The 26,126-nt window shown below is 35.7% G+C and overlaps 1 protein-coding gene across 6 annotated transcripts in view; it reads right to left on the bottom strand.

The window, feature by feature from the left end:
* The window catches only part of ATOSA (atos homolog A), a 114,583-nt gene that overhangs the window by 77,275 nt on the left and 11,182 nt on the right, over positions 1-26,126 (bottom strand). The window contains exon 1 of one of the 6 annotated variants that reach the window (XM_054531498.1): positions 9,756-9,808. The exons of 4 other annotated variants lie outside the window; for them this stretch is intronic. In XM_054531498.1, the coding sequence (XP_054387473.1) occupies positions 9,756-9,762 (7 nt within the window). In that variant the 5' untranslated portion in view covers positions 9,763-9,808. Of the gene's footprint in view, positions 1-7,045; positions 9,729-9,755; positions 9,809-26,126 lie in introns of those variants that run through there. One more of the 6 variants, XM_024232669.3, reaches the window with a different exon arrangement.

Consider the following 26,126-nt stretch of genomic DNA (forward strand, 5'->3'; position numbering starts at 1 on the left):
CTAATTTCTGTATTGATTATTAGAATTTCTAGGCCTCAAGAGCCATTTAAAGGATTATAGATTGATCACAGCAACCTATTGAATGCTTATGTGAGCAGTTGAGGCCAACTCAAGCTATACAAAGAAAACTAAATTCTAAGTAATTTGAAAGGCTAGAAGAGTAGAAAAAAGAAGTATTTGATATTTATGTGTTAAAAACTGTCTGAGATTCAGCTCTTCTCCAGAGGCAATGGGAGAATAAGCTATTGTTGCTAACTTCTAGTACGGGGCAGTTGTATGGAGAGAACACAGATAAGCCTAATTCATGGTGATGTGATAAATGAGGTCAGGCACAGTGGCTCATGCCTGTAATCCCAGCACTCTAGGAGGCCGAGGCGGGCGCATCACTTGATGTCAGGAGTTCAAGGCCAGCCTGGCGAACATGGTGAAACCCTGTCTCTACCAAAAATACAAAAATTAGCTGGGCATGGAGGCACATGCTTGTAATCCCAGCTACTTGGGAGGCTGAGGCGGTAGGATTGCCTGAACCTGGGAGGCGGAGGCTGAAGTGAGCCAAGATCACGCTATGCCACTGCACTCCAGCCTGGGCGACAAAGCAAGACTCCATCTCAAATAAATAAATAAATAAATAAATAAATAAATAATTTTTAAAAAGATAAACAAAATAGGAGTAGATCAAGGTGCTATGGGAATATTTAGGAGGGAACTCAATCTTGGACATAAGAGAAAGCTCCCAGTGGGTATGATATTTAAAATGTATGACTTAGAACTAGTCAGTGTTATCGAGAAAACTTAACTGGTTTCCTCAATTCATTTCTGTCTTACCTGCACTAATCCTATTCAATTTCATTTCTCTGTGCTCTGTGTAAACCATCAGACACAATTCATCATAGTTTCAGGGCCTGAAGACTCAAGTAGAAAATATTGTCCTTTTCACTATTCTTTATGGGAATATTCCTGATTATATGGTGTTATCACTCCACACCTCATACAGAGAGAACTCTGAGACAAAGATCTGAGAAAACATTGTAACAAAAGGAAACAAACTCCTGTCTCTCAAAACCAAATTCTAGGTTTAGCTATACTCTCATAAGAATATTCTGTGTTAAAAAGGCAACAATCCACTGTCCCAGTGCTGGTTTTTTTTCCCCAGCTTCATTAATCCTAGATAAATGGCACATGACTTTCCAAAATTATCCTTAAACTTAACCTAGTTTAGTCTTACATTTTTACCTCATGGGAAAATGGTTACAACATAGGTTGGTCCCCCAAAATACATTGTCCTTTCAACCTCCTTCTCCCAACCATATGAATGGTTGTACTCTCAACATCCTATTTCCCACTGAATGTGTCTATGTGTGAAATCTAAAACTCCTGGAGAAATAAAAAGTGGACGGAAGACAGAGGTCTTTTTAATTAAGAGGTGAGAAACTTGGGCACACACAGATCAGTTCTGCTTGATTCTCTTGAACAAAGAAGAACTGGGTGACATTCATAGCAGTGGACCTGTCATTTCTTGTGCAGAATGATTTCTGGAAGAGATTCCTGGTGGCAGTCTAAGGCCAAAGGAGGTGTCATTAGGTCTTCTCTAATCTCAGTCTACAACTCAGAGATGTGGCATGTAGGTTCTGAAGACCTGAACACCTCATTCCAGGCTGGTCCTTTTGTGCTAGGTTTTCTATTAGAAGTCCATCTAGAACGTAGGAGTCTGCAAAGGAATACTGGGTACTGTCCAGGGCAAACCCATCTACAAGGGTACTAATGTATGGAGCACACATGGGAACATTTTACCATATCCCTTGAAGCGGAAAAAAAAAAACCATGTGAAACTTTGCTTGCATACATATTCTGAAAGTCGCATCCAGTCCGTTTTAAGCCTCAATTTTTAAATATTAATGCTTTTATACTCTGACTATAAACAAATTATGTTAAAAAAAGTTCTTAACCTAAGGCAATTTATGATCCTCTTTGGTATTTTCCACAAAATTATGTGTACATAAACATAGATGTGTTTTTCCCCCTAGCAAGGGGGTTGATGGCATTCAGCACATTCTCAAAAGGGTCAGTAGAAGATGCTGACATACAGCAATCATTCTTTTTCTACTGGATATTTTTGAGAGAAGCGATTTAAGGTAAGTATGCATTACCCAAAAACATATACACCAATGCAATGTAGTCAGTTAAAATTAGGATACCTATTTTTAAAAGGGTTCTCCTCCCCTTTTGTCAACTGCAAGTAGTCTCTGGGCCCAATGCAGAAGCTAATTGGCTAATATTACTGGACTCAATGACAGTGATAAAATGGAGTATACTTGGAAAATACTTTTTGTTTTGTTTTACATTTGTGTATTCTCTTTCATTAAGCTAACCTGCACCTTCCAGCAAATTGGAGGGCTAAATTAGTTTATGTAAAAAAAAAAAATCACAAAAATTTTACCCTTGATGAAAATGTGAAAAATAGAATGGAAACCAGATTAAACCTCTCTCCCAAAATAACGTATGTCAGCTCAAAGCAATGAAAATACTGTGGTCAGTTGAAAGAAGCTGAAATTTTGTGTACTTATGAAAATGACAAAAGAGCATTTTGGCTTTGAAGTTTGAGTTTTCACAACACAATTAGATTTTTAGTCTTAAATTTTAATATTTCAAGACAGTTACACTCGTATCTGTGATGATATTTAATTTCTGCCTTCCAGGCAGCTGGCTTGTCCCTTGTCATTAATATGGAAGGCAATTACAATGTCACCTTTAGCTCAGTTCTAGCTGAGGAATTCAAAAGAAAAGTCAGAAACAAGTTACCTCCCAGTAAATAAATCACCAAGGGATTTAGCAAGTCTAGTCAATCAGCTCAGCATCTGCAGGGGTCAGAGGGGTGGGGGAAATCTGGGGGTGTTAGCACACACATGAGTGTACATACACACACAACAGAAACAAAATAAGACTACAATAATCAAACTGTATGAATATGTTATCAAAACACTACAAACAGAACAAATGTTTCTTTTGCCTTCTATGTCTCTTCTCATTTTACTCATTCTTTCCTTACCACTACTGACTATTATCTTTCTTCATATATTTAGCCATGCACTTACCCATGAACCCTGCCTTCTTTTTCTGCCCCAATCCCCATATCTCCATGGCTTTCCAGTTAATGAAGTACCTTAGGAAATTGAGAAACCTAGAAGTGTATCTTAGGGAAAGCTCTAAAAAACTATGCTTAAAATTCTCAAAATACTGAGAAAACTCAACATATTCACGTTTTTAATGTAGAATAACTTTAAAGAAAAGGAAAGTTATAATACAATCTCACATTTTATTATAATAACTAATTAATAAGTAGTAATGAATCTAAGTAGTTTCGCATATTCTTTCATTTAAATCCCACAATCATCCTAAAATCTCATGACACCGAGGGGGGATACTAAGGCCCAGAAGGTGAAACTATGCCCAATATTACACAGCTAAATAATAAATTATACAGGCAATCCACCCAAAATTGTTTCTCCTTTTTATTTATTGATATACCACAGTTGTATGTATTTTTGGGGGTACATGTGATATTTTAACACATGTATATGATGTGTAATGATCAAATCAGGGTAATTGGAATATCCATCACCTCAAACATTTATATTTTCTTTGTGCTGGGAACATTACAATTCTTCTCTTCTAGGTATTTTGAAATATACAATAATTATTAACTATAATTTCCTATCATATTATTGAATGACACAACAATTTCTTCTAACTGTATGTTTGTACCCACCACCCAAAATTTGAACCTCAAAAAACAAAACACCTTCAAAATATTAAGAAAACAGAAACCAACATAAATTTTAATGGTAAAAATTTAGCAATGTTAAAGAACAGGAATATACGTAACTGATTCACACAGCATCCCTCTCATATGACAGATGACAGGAAGCTTATAGCAAAATCTGAGGCCCAACCGTGTATGAGCCTTAGGAGGTGATTACTTTTTATACTCTATCTTGACTACTTCCTCAAATTTATAATTTTACTGTCCCTGGGCTTATTATAAACCTTCTCTTCAAGTCCTATGATGTCCAGAAGTCTTTCAGTGAGTAAAACTGAGGAATCCAGTGAAGAAAAGAACAGAAAGATATTTCCAGTTTCTCAATAGTCCTCATGCTGTCACTTTTATAACTGAGCCTCATCACAAAGGATTATATAATAGATTCAAGTAATACCGCAAACAATTATATTTTTAAAACTTAGGTCTTTGATTTTTTGATACTATAACATCTGAAGATTAAAAAAAAATTTACTATATACTTGCAAAAGCAATATAGTTAGGCAAAAACACTGTCGATATGTGAAAATGCCTGACAAAAAGTTGTCAAGACCAAATTTTTGGCCCTGCTGACTATGAAAAGCAAATATTTCTTGGATTCAAATTATGAACAAGTAATGAAATTTCTGCAAGGAAGAGTCAAGGAAAACATGTGTCATATATCGCTTAAGGCATACATACAGAAATCAAACATTTGTGATAATACCTGAAGTAGGAACGATTTAAAAAAAGATTTTCACAGAATACTCAGAGAAAAAGAAAAACTCAGATTGTTACCCCTTCCCAATCTGAGTTTTTAAGTTACATATTTTTTTAAAGAACTGTAAACAAAACAGCATTGTATATTATTACCTGATTTCAAAATAATCAAAAACAATCTGTTTTACTTAAAACCAACTGTAGCAATCACTGCACCTAGTAAATACTAGCACTTCTATTTGCTATTCCTTATAAAGAGGCAAAAACAAAAAAGAAATCACTGTTTTTGAGAATTAAAGTATTTTTCCATAAGCACAAAACAATAGCCAATTTAAAGATCTGACATAGACAAAGACAATAAAAATTATATTGTCAAATAATAGACAAATCCAAAAAATTGAAATATGCTAGCAATGTTATTATAACTGACCAGATTATAAACCTCAATTACTCTGAAGTTCTGCTACTGAATAGGAACTTTCAGATGCTCCAGTATATAAACCATTTTTAGGTGCTAAGCCCAGGAATAATGTCTGGAATTCTGCCAATAATATTCCTCCTGAACACAATGGCAAAGCCTGTGTGTGACACAGCAGTACACTCAACTTTCTTACAATTTCATGTTCCCCCATCTTTTGCAGCATATGAATGAGAAATTTCTCTTGGAGGCTCTATTAATTTTTATGAAATAAACCAACATAAAATGGGTAGCAAATCAATTTAAACAAAATTTTGGTTTTTATGGTTCTATAATTAGAAAATAAAATTAGTAATTGATAAGAGTTACAGCTCAAAAAATGAAAATTGCTAGATTGACTTTCATGTGGTTAGTCATATTTAACAAACTTGAGTCCTCTCTGCCTGTGTCTGCCTCTCACTCCAAACTCCCTCTCATACCCCTACCCCTTCTACACACAGCTGCTCTTCTTGAAGTGAATGCTTTATATTGTGGAGGCCACCAAGTCCAAATAATATAACTTTATTTTGCTATAATTTTTATAACTTCTATCAAATTCAAGTTTTTGGCTGCACCTTACAAACTTGAAAGTCTAAGAAATGCCAGCATTTTAAACTTCAGCCACATGCAGGTCTATGTAAAACATTTTTTTAATCTTTAAGGACTATTTTGTAAATTTTCACCAATTATTAGAAATCTTTTTAATACAAATATTATATACATAGTATTGTTACAAAGATCAGCAAAGGGCACAAATGCATGGGATAATATTTTGAGTTCTCTTTAAAGAAAAGAAATATCTCTCCTTACCAGAAATGCTAACACTGATTGTTAAGACTTCCTAATGACAGGTATTTTTTGAAAAGAACAACAACAAAACCCATCCTATTCCAAACTATATAGTTTGTAGAGATAACAAAGCCCTAATATTAACTCTGAGCTTATACTAACTTTACTCATTAGACATACATCACTGAGTGAACTAAAGGCCACTTAGCCATGTAAAACGAAAAAGCAAAGGAAAAACTGGTTATTAGCTCAATACGGATTGTTCGTAAAATGGGCAATATGCTAATCAGTCTGCTCTGCTTTAATTAAAAGAATCATTAGGTAAATCACATATGTAAACTTTAATTTCACAGTATTTGAGAAAGATACAAAAAGACCTTTTGTTTATTAAAACACTTCAAAACTTTCCTATAATCTGTCGAACAGACCAATTTTTCCAGATCCTATATAAACAAATGGTAACCCATACTCTGTTCAATTATCACATATATTAGTATAGTTCAATAAGATTTGACTATATTTGAAGTATTAACTAAGTCAGATATGCAATTATTACATTTAGTGGGCCTACTTCAATTTTAAAATTCTAGTTTAAACTTGTATGTTGTCTTCAAAATCCTTTATTCTTCAGTTTTCTATATGGATGTTTAATAGAACACTACACTGACTTTGCAGTTGAATTATAACGCTTTATCTGAACTGCACAGAACTAGTCAATGCATTAAATAATTAAGAGATTGCACAATTTGAGGTAGGATTTTCAGAAACGCTTTATAAAAAGATTTTGGCACACCAATTCCTTAAACTATGCCAAAAATCTCACTTAGTTAAATTCTGACAATCTTTGTCAAATTCAGAAACATGAATTCAATTAAAAATATGCAGCTTATTTAAAATACATTTGTCTTAACAGCTTTAATTTAAAAAATACCTCCTGCCCCCACATACAGTTAATGCTTCTGGCTAATGCACATTCTCTTCCCTGTATTCTCATTTCTATCACATTTTTTCCCCATTAAAGTGAGCACATTGTATTTGGTTTCTTTTCTTCCTACTCATTGTTCAGTTCAGCATTTTAATAATCTCTTCAGTACTGCTGTTCAAAGAAAATAGGCTATATGAAGCTAAAGAAAATTCTCTAAGTTCAATGGTTTTCAAAGTGAGATAATTTTCCTAGACCTATTTATTAAAAATCCATGCAAAGCAAGCCCCACAACCAACTGGTAAACAGCTACAGAAAATTGGAAGCTTAAAAATAAAGCCGTTAAAAACACTTCACTACACACCTTCTCTGTGAAGCCCTTTGTTTCCACTGAAAACCATACTGGAATCCTTGTATAAAAGAAGTTGCCTTCTGGCTAATCAATAGCTATACTATCAGTAACTGAGGGATCCAGATGTCTGCAGCGGTTAAAACAAATGTTCAGCGTTGGGTGCTGATTCCGCTTCCCTCCGTGTAAGGTTTTTCACAAAGGCAGCAGAGTAAGAGCGCACATAGCAACAGTACTCACAGCTGATTGGACAGAGGGTGTGCTCAACCTCCCCTGCTCGCTAGGTCCACTACAGCTTCCTGTCTACTTGGCAGCACTGTCATGTTTTCTTTGCTCGTCTTACAAACTCAGCTGTGTTTAGGCAACTTGAAAGAACAGTAGACTGATAATGGCAAAGTATTCTAGCGTTAGCCCCTAAAATGTGTTTCTTTAGTTGCTTTTAAAACAGAGAAATTCGTAAGACAAAAATTTATTTCAGTTAGTGATTCACATAAAACTGAAGACAAAGAAGGGTTGTGGAGGGAATCAATTACTTCACATCTAAATTAAATCAGGTTCTACCAAGTGAAACCCTCTGAAAATGTGTAAATACAAAAATTTACAACAATCAGAATAAAGCATCGACCTTCATATACCTGGAACTTTAGATAAAGTATTTTACAACAAACTTCACAAATTCCTAGAAAAGCACAACCTGTTACATATTTAAAATGGGATAGGTCCTGAAATGGTCTCTCCTCAAATGCATGCAGTACCTTTTAAGAGGGCTAAAGAAACAGGTTACCAGACTGACTAGAAAAAGATTCAGAAAGGAAAAATTATCAGTTACTTAGTAATCTCTGACAATACAAGATTTAACTAGGTATTTATGGTAAAATGTCTCAGGATACATAGAACAATGACATTTAGCTTAAATTCATTTACTTTTTGTTATCATAAAATTACCCAGAGATATAAAAGTATAGACTTTTTTTCAGGTTTCAAGTACTGGGCTTCAGTTTACCAGTTCATACTGTCTCCACAAACTTTAACAGCAAAAATCCCTCCCCAGCTTACAAAGTTGTTTGGGAGAATCAATGAAGGTAGTAGGGGATGAACAGATGTGATGAATTATAAAAATTTCTCATTTTAGAAATATTTCCCCTGAACGTCACATCAACTAGGATGGTGGTTTTCAAACGTTTAAAGCAATGGAATTTGCATTCTTCCTATAAAATGCATTATCAGTGGTGGCTCTAAGATTTCCATACAGGAAAGGTTTGTGGGAGTAGGCTGAGGCTGCAGCAGAAGCATGCCATTTATTACTCAGATCTTTGTTTATCTTGAGTGTCTTGGTGGTTAGGGAGTGGAGTCTGATGGAAATGTTGGAGTTACTTAAGTGCCCCATGAGCACTATGAGGCTATTTTTAAGTGAGAAGCCACAAATAGCATGCAATTTCATATCAGACCCAGAATCCACAAGATTTCTACCCCTGAAGAAGCTTCTAGGATTCCTGGATTCTATAGTACAGAAGAAATACAACCCGGAAGAGGTTTATTGCTTTAAAGAAATCTCATTAAAGAATCTGATCACTGGCTCCACATTTAGCCAGAGGGAAAGCTGCTAAGCCCCCCGAGAAATAACAAGACGTGTTTGGAAACACAATAAGCCTGAGGTAGGTGACTCAGAGAAAGAATGGCACGGTAGAGACAGCAAGGATTTTGGAGGTAGGCCAACCTGTGTTCAAAACATGAATCTGCCATTTACTAACAGTGAGACCACATATAAGATTATTATACCATTATGAGCTTCAGTTTCCTCACCTGTACAACTTCCTAATCCACGACTAGTCACAGGCCCACTGTACTTTTTCCTTAACACTTACTGCGCAGAATGTAGAAAGACTGTTTACAAAATGACTGGTTTAATGACAGTCTCCTCCATCACACTGTAAATGCTTTAAAGGTAGGTACTATGTCTACTTAATTGTTTACCTAGCACCATGCCCCATTTATATTTTATACAATATTTGATTTGATTTCACAATCATGGGAGGTGACTAGTGCAAGTAGAACATCTTATTTGACCATCTTCATTGTTTAAATAAGGAAGTTAGATCTAAAATTTACAAGTCACAACTAGAAGTCAAAGGAAATCAAATTTAAAAATTTTTTGGATTAATAAATTTATATTTCAAAATTAATCTTTTCCTATCTCCTATAATATATAATCCCAGGGTTGTTTTGGAATAATTCTTTTCAGTTATAATCCTTAAACTTTAAAATTAAAAGGTAGTGATATCAGATATCTATAATATAAATCTATTGATATCATATAAAAAGAGAATTTACAGAAAAAACATTAAATGTATTTAGTCACAACATGTAATTATAAATGATAAAAGACACTCCAAATAGATGTGCCACCTTAAAAACTTAAATCCAACTGAGACAGAATTTTAGTGAAATGCTCCCCTCTATGCTGCTAGTTTTCCAATAAATTTCAGAACAGCACTTCATACATTTTTGAAAAAAGTTTGCTTTTCCCCAGTTTGCTCATCTTGGTACACAAAACTAAATAATGAGTATGCTATAAAATGATGGCACATTATCTACTTTGTAAATCTCAAGACTACAAACTAAGAATCTGAATAACATGAAATTCTGCACAAGTGTTAGTCCCAGATTCTCAATTCTCAATCCCCAACCACAACAACCCTCCTTCCCCTGCTCCTCTGGAACCCACCTAGCATGGTCGTTAAGTATGTTCTCTAAATGGACAGTTCAGGAAACATACCATGCTCCTGTAGGGAAACAAAGAGGATAGTAGATCTTTTACAAAAGTTTTAAAAACAAAACTATATTTTCCAAATATAAAATGGGAAAATTTCAAATAACTATTTCAGATCATCTATGTTTTCTGTTAGCAGAAATAATTGAGATCTACCGATAGTAAGATACTTTAAGAGATAACATGCTACCTTTGAGACTTTCTAAACAAAAAAATTATTGCAGATAGAAAAAAGAACCCTTCAAAGGTAATGTTTAAATGGCTACTACACATATACACATATTAAATAATTACTAACTATATGTATTTTTTATATATATATATTAAATAGCCACTACCTACTGGGCCATGGGCCAGGCATGATGCTAATCTAATCTCTTTACCTACTCTTCTCTGATCCTCAGGTAGTTGTTATCCCCACAGATTAAAACTGGCTTGTTACTTGCCCAAGTAACTAGAACCAAGTGGGTAAAGCAAGGATTCAAACTTAATGTCTTCCTAAATCTAATATGTGTGCTCTTAACCACTAGTATCCTTTCCCTAACAATTTCTTACATATGTTACTTACATATTTGCCATAAGGCAAATATGGCATTACACAAAAATAAAGTTTAAATACAGAAATCTCATGTAAGCATTTTCCATGTATTAGTCATTCAATAACCACAACTACAGCCTCATTATACCTCAAAATTACCATTAATACACTGCTTGTAACATGGAAAAATAGGATTTGACTGCAAACAGATAGCTGTTTTGTAGCTGTAGTGTGATCACAAAGACAACGATTAAAGGTTCAATCTGTAAAACTTCACTACTTCATGATCACAGATCACCTAATCCAGAGAAAGTGAAAGGAGGTCGAAAAGGACACTGAACTAGGGACCACCGATGTGGGTTCTGGCCCAAATCCTACCTCTGATCAGCTTTTTGATCTTAAGCACTTCTTTGAAATTCCTCATTCTTTGTCTGCAATGTTGGTATGTTGTAAGGATCAAATAGGACAGGATAAAATTATTTTCAAAGTAGCAATGTGCTACACATATAGGATATTTCTATTCCTAATAGTCTTTGAGGGATAGGGGATAATGTTCAGATGTGGCAGTGTAAACACGTTTGCACAAAATCCAACCTCATGATTGGAAAGACCCCTTAAAGCAGCAAGACATAATGGAGGAAAGCCACAAATTCAATCTCTTTTTACCAAATTATTTAACCTGTCTGAATCTATTTCTTTATTTGAAAAGTGGGAATAATCATTTCTCTAAGTGCTACAAACCACCTAGGTCAGTACTTGGCTCTTAATTTGAAGTTTCCTCTTTCCCTTTGCAGACATCAGGTCTACATGATGTGATCATATGTCTGCATACATACACACGCACACACACAAATAACAGCAATACATTAGCATACATTAGTTGTATACTGTATTAATAACAATGGGAATGAGACAACTCTTGATCAAAGAAAGATTTCTGTGACGCTGATTTTTTTTTAAAGTTTTTAAATAATGTCACATCGAACAACACATTTAACAGCTGAATAATTTGTAATGAAGACTAAGCAATAGTTAAAATATAACATTATTAACAGTTGTGGAAAATAGAGAAATTTATCATATCATTAAACCAGTTTTTATTAAAAAACAAAATGTGATGTTAGGTCAGTTCAGGGATAAATTAAGCCATACATTATATTGACTTTCACTTACATGAGATTCCTAGCAATCATATTTGCTGCAACGATTACCCACTGACTTGCATTCATTGTAACAAGGTACAAATAAACCAAATGGCCAAACAGCAACCCAAATATACTGTTTTAAGAGTTAAACACATTCTTAAAATTAAAATGCTAAAAAGTACCTAAGAGACTTAATTGGGACTCTCATATTTCAAAAGATTTTGGGTTATGATGACCTAGATTAGTTCCAGGAGCAGTAGCTTGTTTACAAAATCTAAGATCTTGGAAAGAAGAAAATGTTCTAGCCTGTTTTTTGGCATCATTCATACTACATTGTTTAAAATGAGCTAGAATGGGGGTTATTTATAAGCTAAGCTACTGGACAAACACTTCATCTAATAATATCTTGTATACACATAAGTCAGATTTAATAAGAATCAAGATCAGGTATTAAGAATTCACTTTTAATATCCTATATACTTTGTCTTTGTAAATTAGTATTACCACTATTACATAAAACGTGTGCAGAGGTGCATATGGGTTTTTCTTTATCCATACTTCTTTTAAAGATATATTCTGGGATGTTGTTAATCTCCTATTACAAAGAATGCTATGTTTGATTCAATCTGAAATTGAAAACCAATCACACATTTTTTATTATAATAAAATAACATTTTATGAAAAGTTTTTCCATGAAGATAATGGATCCCATATTTACTTGTCCCTTTGACAATTGCAACTCTGTGAAATAATATTTTGTAGATGAAGAAACTGAATCATAGAAATTAAGGTAGCCGGTGGGTTACCTTGTAAGAATCACCCACTCTAGGTTTAATTCCAAGTGCCGTTTTTTTTCCACAATTACCTATCACTGACACACGTCATTATCTCTGCTAATAGAGACAAACAGTCATACAAATGACTGATTCTGTAGTTTAAATTCTGGAGAATGTTAACAGAAATCTGTAGAGTGACACAGTTGTATGTGTATTTAGTCAATCTTGTGTAGGTTTAAGGAGACTCAATCATTAAGTCCCCAAAGCTTTAATACTGTTTGCTTTGCATTTAACATTTTTTAAAATTTGCTTATTTGAAACTATTTTACATTGGTTTGCTTCCAAGTGATATGACTAAGCTCTTTTGGCTACCTCAAACTCTAGCATGTCTAAAACTGAATTAGTTTTCCTCTGAATAAGAGTCACCATTATTATCAGTGGCATCCTCCCAATTCCCTAAGCTAACAAACTTCGGAGAGAACATACTCATTGACTGTGTGTTTAGTAAGTGCCTGGCACAACCACTTCACTCAGGTTATGTCATTCTAATAAAGTTATAAAATGGTGTAAAATACTATTACTCTCCCAGTTTTAATCAATAAAATGGAAACTCAGAAAAGTCGGCAACTTAAGCTTACACAGAGAAGGTAACAAAATCAAATCTTGAACACTTTTAGTTCTAAGTGCTAAAACAATCTGTAGAATTAATGTGCTGTAAAATTAATATAAGGGGTTGAGACTATAATTTTCTTTTTAAATAAAGTAGAAAAAAAAATCAGTCATCATTACTTATAGCAAGATTGGTAAATAACTTGTTTTGGGGCAGGGGTCAATAGGGATGTTGTCATGGGGGAGCAATGTGAAATGTCTAATTGTGGATTGCAGTCAAAAAAATTTTAAAGTCACTGCTCCATCTGACACTGTCTCTCAATTACTACCATCCCCTCTACTGTCTCCAAATAGATATTGGTTTTTACCACATCATATTCAACAAACATGGACTTTGGAAGCACAATAGCTGAAATTAGGTAGAATTTTACTAGAGTTGGAGAAAATAGTCGCTATAGACTTACAGCCAAAATTCACATACATCACAGGCTGCCACCACTCAATTCTACTGGTCCTCTTTTACTAGAGGTGACACTACTTCTAAAGACATGGATGTTTAGAGATCCCTAAGGATTCACAATGTACAAATCCTATAACTACTGAATATAGCTTTCTGTGTAGAGGGAGACAATAGTTGTCTTTTTCCTTATATAAATGCTAGAGTCAACCTTTCTGTCAGAGCTCTCCATTTTCAATGCAATTTCAGCTTATAAATTACTTATCATTTGAATACCTCAATAGTTTTTACCATTTTAGACCACGAAGATTTTAACTGCAGGACCTAAGAGAGGAAACATCAGTAAGACCTCATAAACTGAGCGCCTCAATTGAAACTTGCACTTAATGGGAATAAATTTTCATTCTTCATTCACAAAAACAAAACAGATCATCAAACATACATGCTCCCTCCCATTCAAACTCAAAATATTGGAGACCACCACAAATAGAAAGGGACAGTGGAGGCCAGGCATGGTGGCTCATGCTTGTAATTCCAGACTTTAGGAGGCTGATACAGGAAGATTGCTTGAGGATAGGCATTTAAGACCCGGCTGGGCAACAGAGTGAGACCTCGTTTCTCCAAGAAAAAAGAAAGTTAAAAATCAGCTGGGCATGGTGATGCACACCTGTAGTACCAGCTTCTCAGGGACTGAGGCAGAAGGATTGCTTGAGCCCAGGAACTGGAGGTTGCAGCGAGCCACGATTAAGCCACTGTACTCCAGCCTGGGCAACAGAGCAAGAACCTGTCTCAAAAAACAAAAAAAGAAAGGGATAGTAGAGTGTACAATTTCTGTAAGTTTGTACGGGGCATCTGATACTCTCTTATTCCTCTGGGCCAGCTCCCCTACCCCCAATCCCCAGCTCTTCTAAAACATCATAGGGTAACCTCAGCTTCTGATTCACCTATTGCCCCAGAAGAAAGGACTTTGTTTTTTGTTTCTTGTTTTTTTCAAACCACAAGTTTCTGAGGGCAGAGGCCATGTTAGTTCTTGCTCATCACAGTACTTCTAGCACATATGTGCCAGGCACATTGAAAGTGCTTGGTGAATACTTGTTTCAGTGAACAAGAGAGGGAGAATGGTCCAAATGTCTAAGGTTTTACTATTTCTAACAGTTAAATTCTAAAATGTTGTCATATTTAACCAATATGACTATATAATCACAACTATTTATTGCAGAAGGAAATATTCATAAGAAGTCGTATCACTTTGAAAAAGAACATTTTGTCAAAATATAGGTGTTTGGTAGAAACATTTTAGAAATAGAACATTTCTAAAACAAAATCCAAGTGTTCTGTACTAAATCAAAACAAGCATCCCATGTTGTCAATCCCTTGATTTCATACAAGGACCCATGTAAATTACAAAATATTAGATGCAATATCCTACAAAACACAGCTGGGGCAAATGAGCTATTTTAATCTATATTTAAGCTATCTAAGTACAGAATGAAATACCAGTTAATGAAACACAAGACTTGAGTGCACTAGCAGAACAGTAAAATGACTATTAGGGTTATCATAAAATTCATTGTCCACTGAGGTGGGAGGTTTGCTTGAGGCCAGGAGTTCAAGACCATCCTGGCCAACATAGCAAGACCTTGCCTCTAAAAAGAAAAAAATATATATTAAAAAAATAAAAAAGTAAAATTCATGATCCAAACAGTGGTAACACATTTAGAGTGAAAGGAGACCATTATGAAATAGGATTGGACACAGGGACAACAGGCATAAACCAGGATCATCCTATGTAGCATTTAACCCAGCCCATCAAAGTAGTTTGAACTTAATGGTACAGTTAGAGATATAAAATGGTTAAATATGTTAAATTTTTTAAGCGTGAATTTTGTATTTCATGAAACTCACTGATATAAGCCCAAATATAAAATTATGATATCTTAGAACTTATATAGTAGTTGCTAAGCAAGCAATAGGTGCTTAATTTTTTATCAAGCATCTAATAAATACTAATTCTGTGCCAGCCTGTGACAGATGTGAGGAAAACAGCTGGGAAGAAGTCAGATGTCATCACCACCCTTGAAGAACAATTATTCTAGTGAAGGAGACAGTATAAAATGAAGAAATGAGGGAAGCACAAACTATCTTATAGTACCTGGCATTCTTTCAGTTCCTAAAGCATGCCAGACTCTTTCTAAATTCAGGACCTTTGCATATATACCTTTGGCCTGGGATGTTCTTCCCCGTTACACAGCTGGTGCCTTCTCAACCTCTGCTCATTTTCTCAGGGGCCTTACCTAACCAAAGAGGACTTCTCCTTGCTCTCGCTTAGTCACTCTCTTAGCCTTTGCATATTTCCTTCAGCGCACTTGGAATGTGTTTATCTTACGTATTGAAGAAATGCTAATTTATTAACAATAACAATAGGCAAATTTATTGAGTATTTATTCAGAATCAAATACTATTTTCTTTTTTTTTTTGAGACAGTTTCGTTTTTGTTGCCTAGGCTGGAGTGCAATGGCTCGATCTCGGCTCACTGCAACATCCGCCTCCCAGGTTCAAGCAATTCTCCTGCCTCAGCCTCCTGAGTAGCTGGGCTTACAAGCATGGGCCACCAATCCCGGCTAATTTTTTTATATTTTTAGTAGAGATGGGGTTTCTCCTTGTTGGTAAGGCTGGTCTCGAACTCCCGACCTCAGGTGATCCGCCCACCTTGGCCTCCCAAAGTGCTGAGATTACAGGCGTAAGCCACCGTGCCTGGCCTAAATACTATTTTCTAAGCACCTTATATGGATTATCTCATTTCCTCATTACAATAGCCCTTTAAGTAGGTATTATCACTAGCCTCATTTTTTACACATTGAAACTAAAGAAAAAATATTGTCCTCTATATTTCTAAATAATTAGTTTATACCATTTCCTGATTTTTAAATTTGACAATTATCTCTAATTTCTTATTTCTTTATATCCATCTCTTTCTCAGCTTCCTAGTTTCAAGGATGAAATGTCTTATTTACTTTGAGTCTACTTATTACCATTCGACTTACTTCTAAGGGTATGTATGTATTACTTTGAGAACACTGTCAAAATATAATCACCTAGCCTGTTTCTTTCCAGTTTCCTGATAAAAGCCAGATGATCATTATTTCATTTCTGGTGCCAGAACCTAGAGGCAATTGTGCTCTGCTAGAGGCATGAAGTAATACAAAATACAGAAAATATTCAAGCAACTAGCAGGGAATTTGAGTTTTACTTTTTTAGTTGGACAGGCTGCTTTTCTCTGGGTCTTACGTTTTCTCAACTGTAAAAATGAAAGAAACTCACACACTCTAAGGATCTTTCCAGCTGTGGTTTCTAGTGACAGAGTGATTTTGTAATTTCAGAATAACAAAATTATTTTCACATCCTGAGCTTTTTAAAGTGCATTTATTATGTACCACTATGTAACCTGAATGTTGTTGTTTTTGTTGTTGTTAGCAACTTAGAGTACCGTGGTAAATACCTAAATTCTGCACCATAAGCTACAACAAAAGGTACAGGCCAGGGTTAGACTACAACCTCCTGGACCACAGAAGTGTGCCTGCAGAACCAGCCTTCAATCAACACAATAATTACTCAAAGGCATAGGTATGTTCTTTACCTCAATTTCTGAATAGTTAGTATGCCAACTTAAGAAGGACACACATGTTCAGAGAAACAATATTTAAGAAAGGAGTTATGCCAGCAGAAATCTTACAAGCCAGGCCAAAAAAAAAAAAAAAACAAAAAACAAAAGAGTAATGAATGATCAAATCTTAGACCTAGAAGGAACCTCCAAAATTATCGAACCTAATCTCCTATCAGACGAGGCAACTGGTGGTCAAAGAGGTTGGTGATTATTCACACAGATAGTGGCAAACCAAGACTAGGAAACTGAGATTGCTTCTTAGTGCTCTACCATAATATACTGAACAAACTTCATTCTTACGACCACCATTTTTTTTTAAAGCTTTAGGGTGAAAGTGTTTATCTGGTTGGGGAGAGAAGAAGATACATCGCTACTCTTAACACAGCTAGGAAAGCTTATTAGTATCATGGGGACTCCCTTCATTCTCAGACCCTCCATGAAGCTGAAGGGTATGAAAGCCTCTAATCCCATAGAATTCAAACTTCTGCCAGCAATTATCTGGAATGAGAAACGGAATCTCCAGTTTTACTCTGTATTTTTCTTCTATTTGTTATAACACACAGCTATTTCAAAATAAATAGTGCAGCTTACTACTCTGACAAAAAGAGTATTATAAAACAACAGACATAGGGCCAGGCGCGGTGGCTCAAGCCTGTAATCCCAGCACTTTGGGAGGCCAAGGAGGGCAGATCACGAGGTCAGGAGATCGAGACCATCCTGGCTAACACGGTGAAACCCCGTCCCTACTAAAAATACAAAAAATTAGCCGGGCATGGTGGCAGGCGCCTGTAGTCCCAGCTGCTCGGGAGGCTGAGGCAGGAGAATGGCGTGAACCTGGGAGGCGGAGCTTGCAGTGAGCTGAGATCGAGCCACTGCACTCCAGCCTGGGCGACAGAGCAAGACTCCGTCTCAAAAAAAAAAAAAAAAAAATAGACATAGTATTATTAGTATTGTGTACCATGTTAATACTCCCAAGAATTTTTGTAAAATAAAACACAAATCTTTCATATATTATAAACAAAGAATGGTGGCAAAGGGAAAAATAAATGGAGAAGAAAAAGAATTAGCTAACAGTAGATGCATGTTAGGTTATTTTTATAACAGCAGGTGATAATGTAATTTTGAGAGCTAAAAACTGATTTTAAGACTGTCTGATACTAGCAAATAAATGAGGCTCAAACTCCTTATAGCTTAACATTCAAAACTCTAATCTCTCCCTATTCCAAAGCAACTCTTCCCATTCACATTAGTCTATCTGCCATCCGTTAAACAATGGAATCCTATCTTCACACCTTAACTCATTCCCTCTGATCAGAATGTCCTTCCTTCCATTCCCTCCCTGCCCCAATCTCTAAATTTTTATCTATCCAAATCATAACAGTTTTTGAAGGATCAACTCAGCTGCCGTCTCTGCTAAGACAGTCCCAGCCCTGAATTAACTTCTCCAGCTGGAATTAATCATTCCCTATGACCTTTGATAGTAAACATTACTTTTACCATTCATTCAGTTCTCAAATGTCCTGCATTATACTTATCTTCTTTCTTGGATTATATTTTCTATAGGGCAGAGAATACAATACATATCTCAGAGGTCATACCACAGAATAGTTCATCAATAAATACTACTGAATGAAAAGAAAAAAATGTAGCCCAATGATCATGTGCACAAAACCACCACTTTTTTCAGATTACCTAATTGTTGCAAGATAAACTAAAAATAAGAGTTGTACATATTAAGATGACACATATTACATTAATTTAACTATTTAACCAAAACTTTTTTTTGAGACAAGGTTACACTCTGTTGCCCAGGCTAGAGTGCAATGGCTTTATCATAGCTCACTACAGCCTTAAATCCTCAGCTCAAGTGATCCTCCCATCTCAGCATCCCAAGAGCTGGGACTATAGGCGTGCCTCAACAAGCCCAGCTAATTTTTTTTTTTAAGATTTTTTGTAGAGATGGGGTCTCCCTATGTCATCCAGGCTCGTCTTGAACTCCTGGGCTCAAGCAATCTTCCCACCTCGGTAATCAAAACTTTCCTTAGTGAGATATCAAAAAAGTTGGGAAATATTATAGTTGAAATAGATATACGTATCTACATAAAATGAATGCCACAAAAATTCAAATTCATTGCAGAGCAAATTTGAATTCTATCCATCCAGAGCAGGCATAAGTTTCTCTTTTTATCCAAAATTAGCGTAAGCTGAAACACTGTTCAATCAACAAAGGAAATCGATGCCAGAGTTTAACTTCACAGAAGGCCACTCTGCCTTGTGCTCGGTCCTTACTAAAGTAGGAAACCATGGACTGACAGCATCTGCAGTTGAGCACAACTGTCATGACAGCAAATTCTCATATAATTACACAGCACTAAAGACTTTAGACATTATACCCCATAGATTTTCTAGATGTAAGTACTACTGTTAGTAAACTTTATTATAGTTACAGTTCTAGAATCCTAGTTGGAAAAAGCAGATTTAGGGAATACTGGCCCTGTATCCTCAGCATGACAACTTGTTTTCATAGAAAGCTGGTGCCCACTTTGTGCCCAGGCATTGAGCTGGATGCTAACATGTACTATTTCTTTCAATCCTCACAGAAACCTTGAGAAAAGAATTGCTATTCCCATTTTTACAGATTTCTGGGCAATTAAGACATAGAGAGTTTAACTTCCCTAAACTCACCCAGCTAGTAATGATGTTGATGTCTGAACAATGAGTTGTCCAGCTCCAAACCCATGTTCTTTCCACCGCCCTAACTGCCACACAACAATTCCTGAAAGTCAAATCAAGAATACCATCTAGAGTATGGGCATGGTGGCTTAGGCCTGTAATCTTAGCACTTGGGAAAGCTGAGGCAGGAGGACTGCTCAAGGACAGGAGTTCCAGACCTCGGCAACATAACAAGACCTGTCTCTACAAAAAATTTAAGTTACCTGGGCAGGGTGGTGTGCACCTATAGTTTTAGTTGCTTGGGAGGCTGAGGTGGAAGGATTACTTGAGCCCAGGAGTTCAAGGGTGTAGTGACCTATGATCATGCCACTGCACTCCAGCTTGGGCAACAGAGGAAACCCTATCTCTGGGTGGGGGAGGGGGGGTGCAGGGGAAGGAATACCAGCTAGAAATTGACCAAAAGAAAAAAACTATTGTAACAGAAAACCAAATACTGCATGTTCTCACTTATAAGTGGGAGTAAACACTGAGTATACATGGACATAAAAGTGGGAACAATAGACACTGGGGACTACAAGGGGAATGGAGGGAGGCAGGTGCAGACTGAAAAAATACCTGTGGATACTATGCTCACCACCTGGGTGATGGGATCATCTGTATGCCAAAACCCAAGCATCATAAAATACACTGATGTAATGAATCTGCATGTGTACTCCCTGAATCTAAAATAAAAGTTGAAATTATGGGGGTGAGGGGAGACTGAAGATTTTAGTTAGAATTTAGCTTGGGCATATAATGTTGGAGAATGAAAAGATGTCTACTATTTGTACGTGAAGGAAAACAAGATACAAATCAGATAGTAATTAGTCATTTTCTTTCAAGAGTATCTATAAGAATGCGAAATCAAATTTGGAATCATTTGTGTGAGTTTTGCTCATACATTAAAGCTAACAAGAGTGTCAGGTAGGGGAAAAACTATTTTTATTCTCATATACTGTTGGTGACCAAAAATTGGCACTTTTTTTTTTTTACCATAATAAAAAAATGTGATTTTTACAATAATCAAAAAATGTTTGTACATACTTTGATCAAGTAATTCTACTTTTAGAACTTCGTCTGGAAAAGATAAGGAAATACACCAGGATTTAAGTTAAAGGAATGTTCATTACAGTGCTGTTTATACTAGCCAAAACTTGAAGCTTAAGTATCCAACAAAAAGCTTGTACACATTAAAATGGTTAGGAAGATAAATTTTATGTTATCCACATTTTACCACAGTTAAAAATTAAAACATTAAGAAGTATAAATTGGCCAAATGACACAGGCATACAAAAGTTAGCTATACGACCATTAAATATACCATAAGGGAAGAATATTTAATGACATGAAAATACACAAATTATATCAGGTAAAAAAAAGTTTGCTAAATAGTATATATGGTTTAATTAAAAAATATAATATTAATATGCACGTACATTTACAGACTAGAAGGAAACACACACCCCCCGCCAAAACGTGAACTGTCTAATCACAGAATAGGAGCATTACTATTGAGTATTTTCTCCTTTTCTTTTAGCTTATCTAAATTTTGTACTTCTTTGACAGACTCATATTACTAGTGTAATTTTTAAGAGGATAGAAGAAAAATTCCCTACTATTTCATAAGACTTTTGAAGGATGTTAATGTCTTAGTTTAGGGAACCAATATATCTGAGGCCATGATTCCTCAAACCACAAACACTACATTAGCAAGAGACATTTCCAAAGGAGTCAAGAATTTTTCTAGTTGCCCCCCAGACTCACACACAGTACCCTGATGACTTATTCATCTGTATGTTTCCAGAACCTCGCACAATAGCTGATACGTAAACATAAATGCTTAGAGAATGAACAGCTACTTATATTTACATAGCACTCTATCTTGTATACAGGGAGTTCATGTATAACATCTCATTTGATCCCCCAATAACCTTGTGAAGTGGGCATAAACATTTCTATTTAGAAGCAAAAAACTGACACTGGAGAATTAGATCTTAGGGTTACTAAACTAACAAATCTCAGAAAAGAGAATGCATAACGTTGTCAAGTAATAAGTTTTATGCTACACCACAAAGATATTAAAATGCATGCCAAGTGTTCATTCAACACTAAACATTTATTGAAGAGCCACTAAATGCCAGGTACCTGTCTGTGTATGGGGAAATGCAGCAGTGAACAAGTGCCACTAAATCCCTTCCCTGCCCTCATGAAGCTTATATTCCTGTAGGGGAGAGGGGAAAAGAAAGAAACACAGAACATCAGGTTAAACAATGTAAGGACTATGAGGAGAGTAACGCAGAGTAAAGGGAGAATAAATTAGCTGTACTCTTTGAAGGATGGTCCAAGAAGGCTTCTTTGATGGCAGAAAGCCAAGTTAGAAAAAAAAAAAAAAGAGCCATGAGACTTACATTCTGAGAGAAGATATCAAATATAAAAAGGCCCCAAGGTGTCAAATGTGCTTGTAGTGACTAAAGAATAACAGGACCAATATGGCTAGACTGCAGGGAACCTTAGAAATCACTAGGAAATGAGGTCAGTCAGCCTGAGACTTTAGGTTTAAAAATATAATTGTTTAATGTGTTATAGATGGAATAAAATCTGGAATTTCAACAATATTCACTTTTCTCTTTAATCCATTTTGTCCAAATAATATTTAAAAGCTAGAGGAAAAATCTACTAAAATATTAATTAGCTGTTCTATTTACATGATCTAATTTTTTATCATATTCTTATGGCATACTCCAAAACTTTTTTAAATGTTGTCTAACATCAGGGTCTAACTCAATTTCTGTAAAAGGAAGCAATGTACAACTTTAAAAGGTAATGTGACTAAAGATGTTATTGGAACAACTAGGAAAATATGAGTATAAACTGTATATTAGATATTAGTACTATGTAAGTATTAGATTTCTTGAATGTAGTAACTATTGCAGGTATACAGAAGAATACTTTAATTTTTAGAAGACACATGCAGTGGTATGGCTGTAAATTTTAACAGCTGGCTCAGAGAGAAAAAAGGCCTTGGTTTGTAGCACTGCCAATTTCCATGGTATAAATACCATTACCACGGCTGATTTCAAGTAACCAACTAGGTGTAGAGTTGAAATGAAATATACACAATTGGCTTTTGCAAGCCAGTACCTGCCAGCTCTAGCATACTGCTGGATACATGTTGTAGTACCTGGGGCTGAAGTGTCAAGATATCTGCAACTTACACAAGTGGCCAACAGGTATATGAAAACATGTTCAATATTACTAATAACCAGAGAAATGCAAATCAAAACCACAATGAGATACAACCTTACTCTGGTTAGAATGGCTGGAGACAAAAGAAAGACAAAAGAAAACAAGTGTTGGCAAGGATGTGGAGAAAAGGGAACACTTACACATGGTTGAGACTGTAAGTTATTACAGCCATTACAGAAAACAGTATAGACATTCCTCAAAATATCAGAGACAGAACTACCGTATCATCCAGCAATTCCGCTACTGGGCATATATATCCAAAGGAAATGAAATCAGCATGTTGAAGAGATATCTGTACTCCCATATTTATTGCAGTATTATTCACAATAGCCAAGATATGGAATCAATCTGTGTCCATAAAGAAAATGTGGTACACACACATGCGCACACACATAATGGAATACTATAGAGCCACAAAAGGAATAAAATACTGTCATTTGCAACAACATAAATGAACCTGGAGGACATCGTGTTCAGTGAAATCAGCCAGACACAGAAAGACAAATATTGCATGATCTCACTTATGTGGAATCTTTAAAAAAAGCTGTTATCATAGAAGTAGCGAGTAGAACAGTGGCTTCCAGACACTGGGGAAGGGGAAGGAGAGAATAGGGAGAGGTTGATCAACAGATACAAAATTACAGTTAGATAGGAGGAATAAATTCTGGTGTTCTACTGCACAGTAGGATGACTAAGGATAACCCTAAAGTATTATATATAATAAAATAGCTAGAAGAGGCTTTTGAATGTTCCCACCACAAGGAAATGATAAATGCATGAGGTGAAAGATATGCTAAATACCCTGATTTAATTATTACACAACATATATATGTATTGGAACATCATATTGGACCTCATAAATATATACAATTGCAATGTGTCGACTGAAAAAAGTACCAGTTTGAAATAAACAAAAAGGCTTTGCATTAAAAATAGAAAAAACAGACAACAAAACTCCATGTCTATCCATCCCACCCACCCATCCCACCTACTTATATGGAGATAAAACAAAAGTTGTAAAATGGTCACAATTAATCTATGAAAAGGTAAATGGATGTTAATTGTAGTATTTCAACTTTTCTGTGGGTTTGAAAATTTTTTTTTTTTTTTTTTTTTGAGACAGAGACTCGCTCTGTCGCCCAGGCTGGAGTGCAGTGGCGCAATCTCAGCTCACTGCAAGCTCTGCCTCCCGGGTTCACACCGTTCTCCTGCCTCATTCTCCTGCCTCAGTCCCAGAATAGCTGGGACTACAGGCGCCCGCCACCACACCCGCCCGCCACCACACCTGGCTAATTTTTTTGTATTTTTTTAGTAGAGATGGGGTTTCACGGTTGTTAGCCAGGATGGTCTCGATCTCCTGACCTTGTGATCCGCCTGCCTCAGCCTTCCAAAGTGCTGGGATTACAGGCGTGAGCCACTGCGCCTGGCCTGAAATTTTTAATTATAATAATTGTAGAGCAAGCAAAGTAGGGTAACTTAGAGAAATCCTATGGTTAGTTCTTTTATAAAATGAATAATAATTTTTTGTATATCAGCATCCTTCTGTCAAACATACCAAATATGATATAGACCTTTAAAGTTATTTTAAGACCAAAACAAACAAAAAGAAGTTTGCCAATATCAAGGGCTAAAATTATACATTCTCTTACTGTTATAAATTTAAGTAGAAATGGCCAACTAGATAATGATCTTTCTCACAAACCATGATCTCTCTTCACAAAAGAAAATTGCTAATTTGATGAAAAATGTAAATGCACTTTCTAGATGTTAAGATAAAGTTTTATAAATAGCCTAATTTCAGATACTGATGCTAAATTAATTCCATTCAGGAATTTACATTTGGTTAAGTGAGAAACCAAAATATGAAAACTTTAAATATTGTTTATTCCCAAATACAGATTGGTCATGTTCCCAAAGGGGATATGTTTAAGTCTGACCATTATTTAGGCTTAAATATTACTGACAAGCAATATGAGTTATGATTAGATAGATTCCCAGAAGAGTCTACCAAAGGTTTCTTAACCTATAATGGCCATCTTGCAGCATCATGGAACAAATCTAAATTCTGGGTCACGGAAGCAGAAGGGCCATGCTCCAAGCATTGAATCAATCCTAGGCAATACTCTGAAATAAAGAAAAAAGCAGTTTTGGGCAACATCTCACCACTCTATTTTCCATCAGCCTCTTTCTAGTTCCCACCTCTGCCTCACTCTCTGCCCTGATGCTGCTCTAAACTGTTCATTAGGGTCTACTATCACCCAGAAATAGTGGGCTGTGTTCCAAATTACCTACTTTCCCTCTCCCATTGCATTTGCATTAAAGATTGGGTAGTTCAATGCTGGTTTTGATTTTTTTCTACGTTGTTGTATATTTCAGAAGACAAGGTTGACAGTGACATAATAAGTGTCCATTGATCTTTTATGCTTGTTCCAACCAGTTTTCAAAATGGAGTTCTGAAACACTCATTTCCTCAGTGCAGCTGTTCCAAGCTGTGTATTCTTGTTAGCAGAGGAAACCATTTAGCAATCCCTACCCAGTGCTAGGCATATGTTAAGTGCCAAACCATATGTTCTCAGTTTACCTTTCCCACAAGGGTTAAGGTTGATGGTATTAGAGCAAAAAACAAAACCGTTGTTCAGAAAGGCTATGTAATTTTTTCAAAATCATTTGGCTGGTAAGCGCCGAAGTTAGAATTTCAATCTAAATTTGATCCTAAAAGCTTAGTGTCTTAACTTTTCTTGCATTATAGTATGCTGCTAAAAGGAAACCATTTAAACTAAAATATGACCATCATTTCAACAGTCCTTGAAAAATGTATAACTAAGTATACATTTATTAATCCAAGTGAATCTCTAGTTGGTATAATTTCTGTCAGGATAGCAAGAGGAAACTAAAAGTAATAAAATCCTCATACTGTGTGAATAGCACCAACTAAGATGCAGCTGGCTGTATTTGGAAAGACCTGGCCCTTTGCTCATCTATACAAATAATCCTGCCCACAGAGTAAATTAGTCCACATTTATATAGCATCTCATGGCTTACTATGTTCTTTAACACATTATCTTAATTGAAGCTCAGAAGCAACACCCTTAGCCAGCTACATCTTACAGATAAGTAAACAGGTTTGGGACTTAATCCAAGAATGGGTCCCAAATCTAAACTCTAAATCCTTTGAGTTT

The sequence above is a fragment of the Pongo abelii genome, chromosome 16 (assembly GCF_028885655.2).
Source record: "Pongo abelii isolate AG06213 chromosome 16, NHGRI_mPonAbe1-v2.0_pri, whole genome shotgun sequence".
Classification (NCBI taxonomy): Eukaryota; Metazoa; Chordata; class Mammalia; order Primates; family Hominidae; genus Pongo; species Pongo abelii.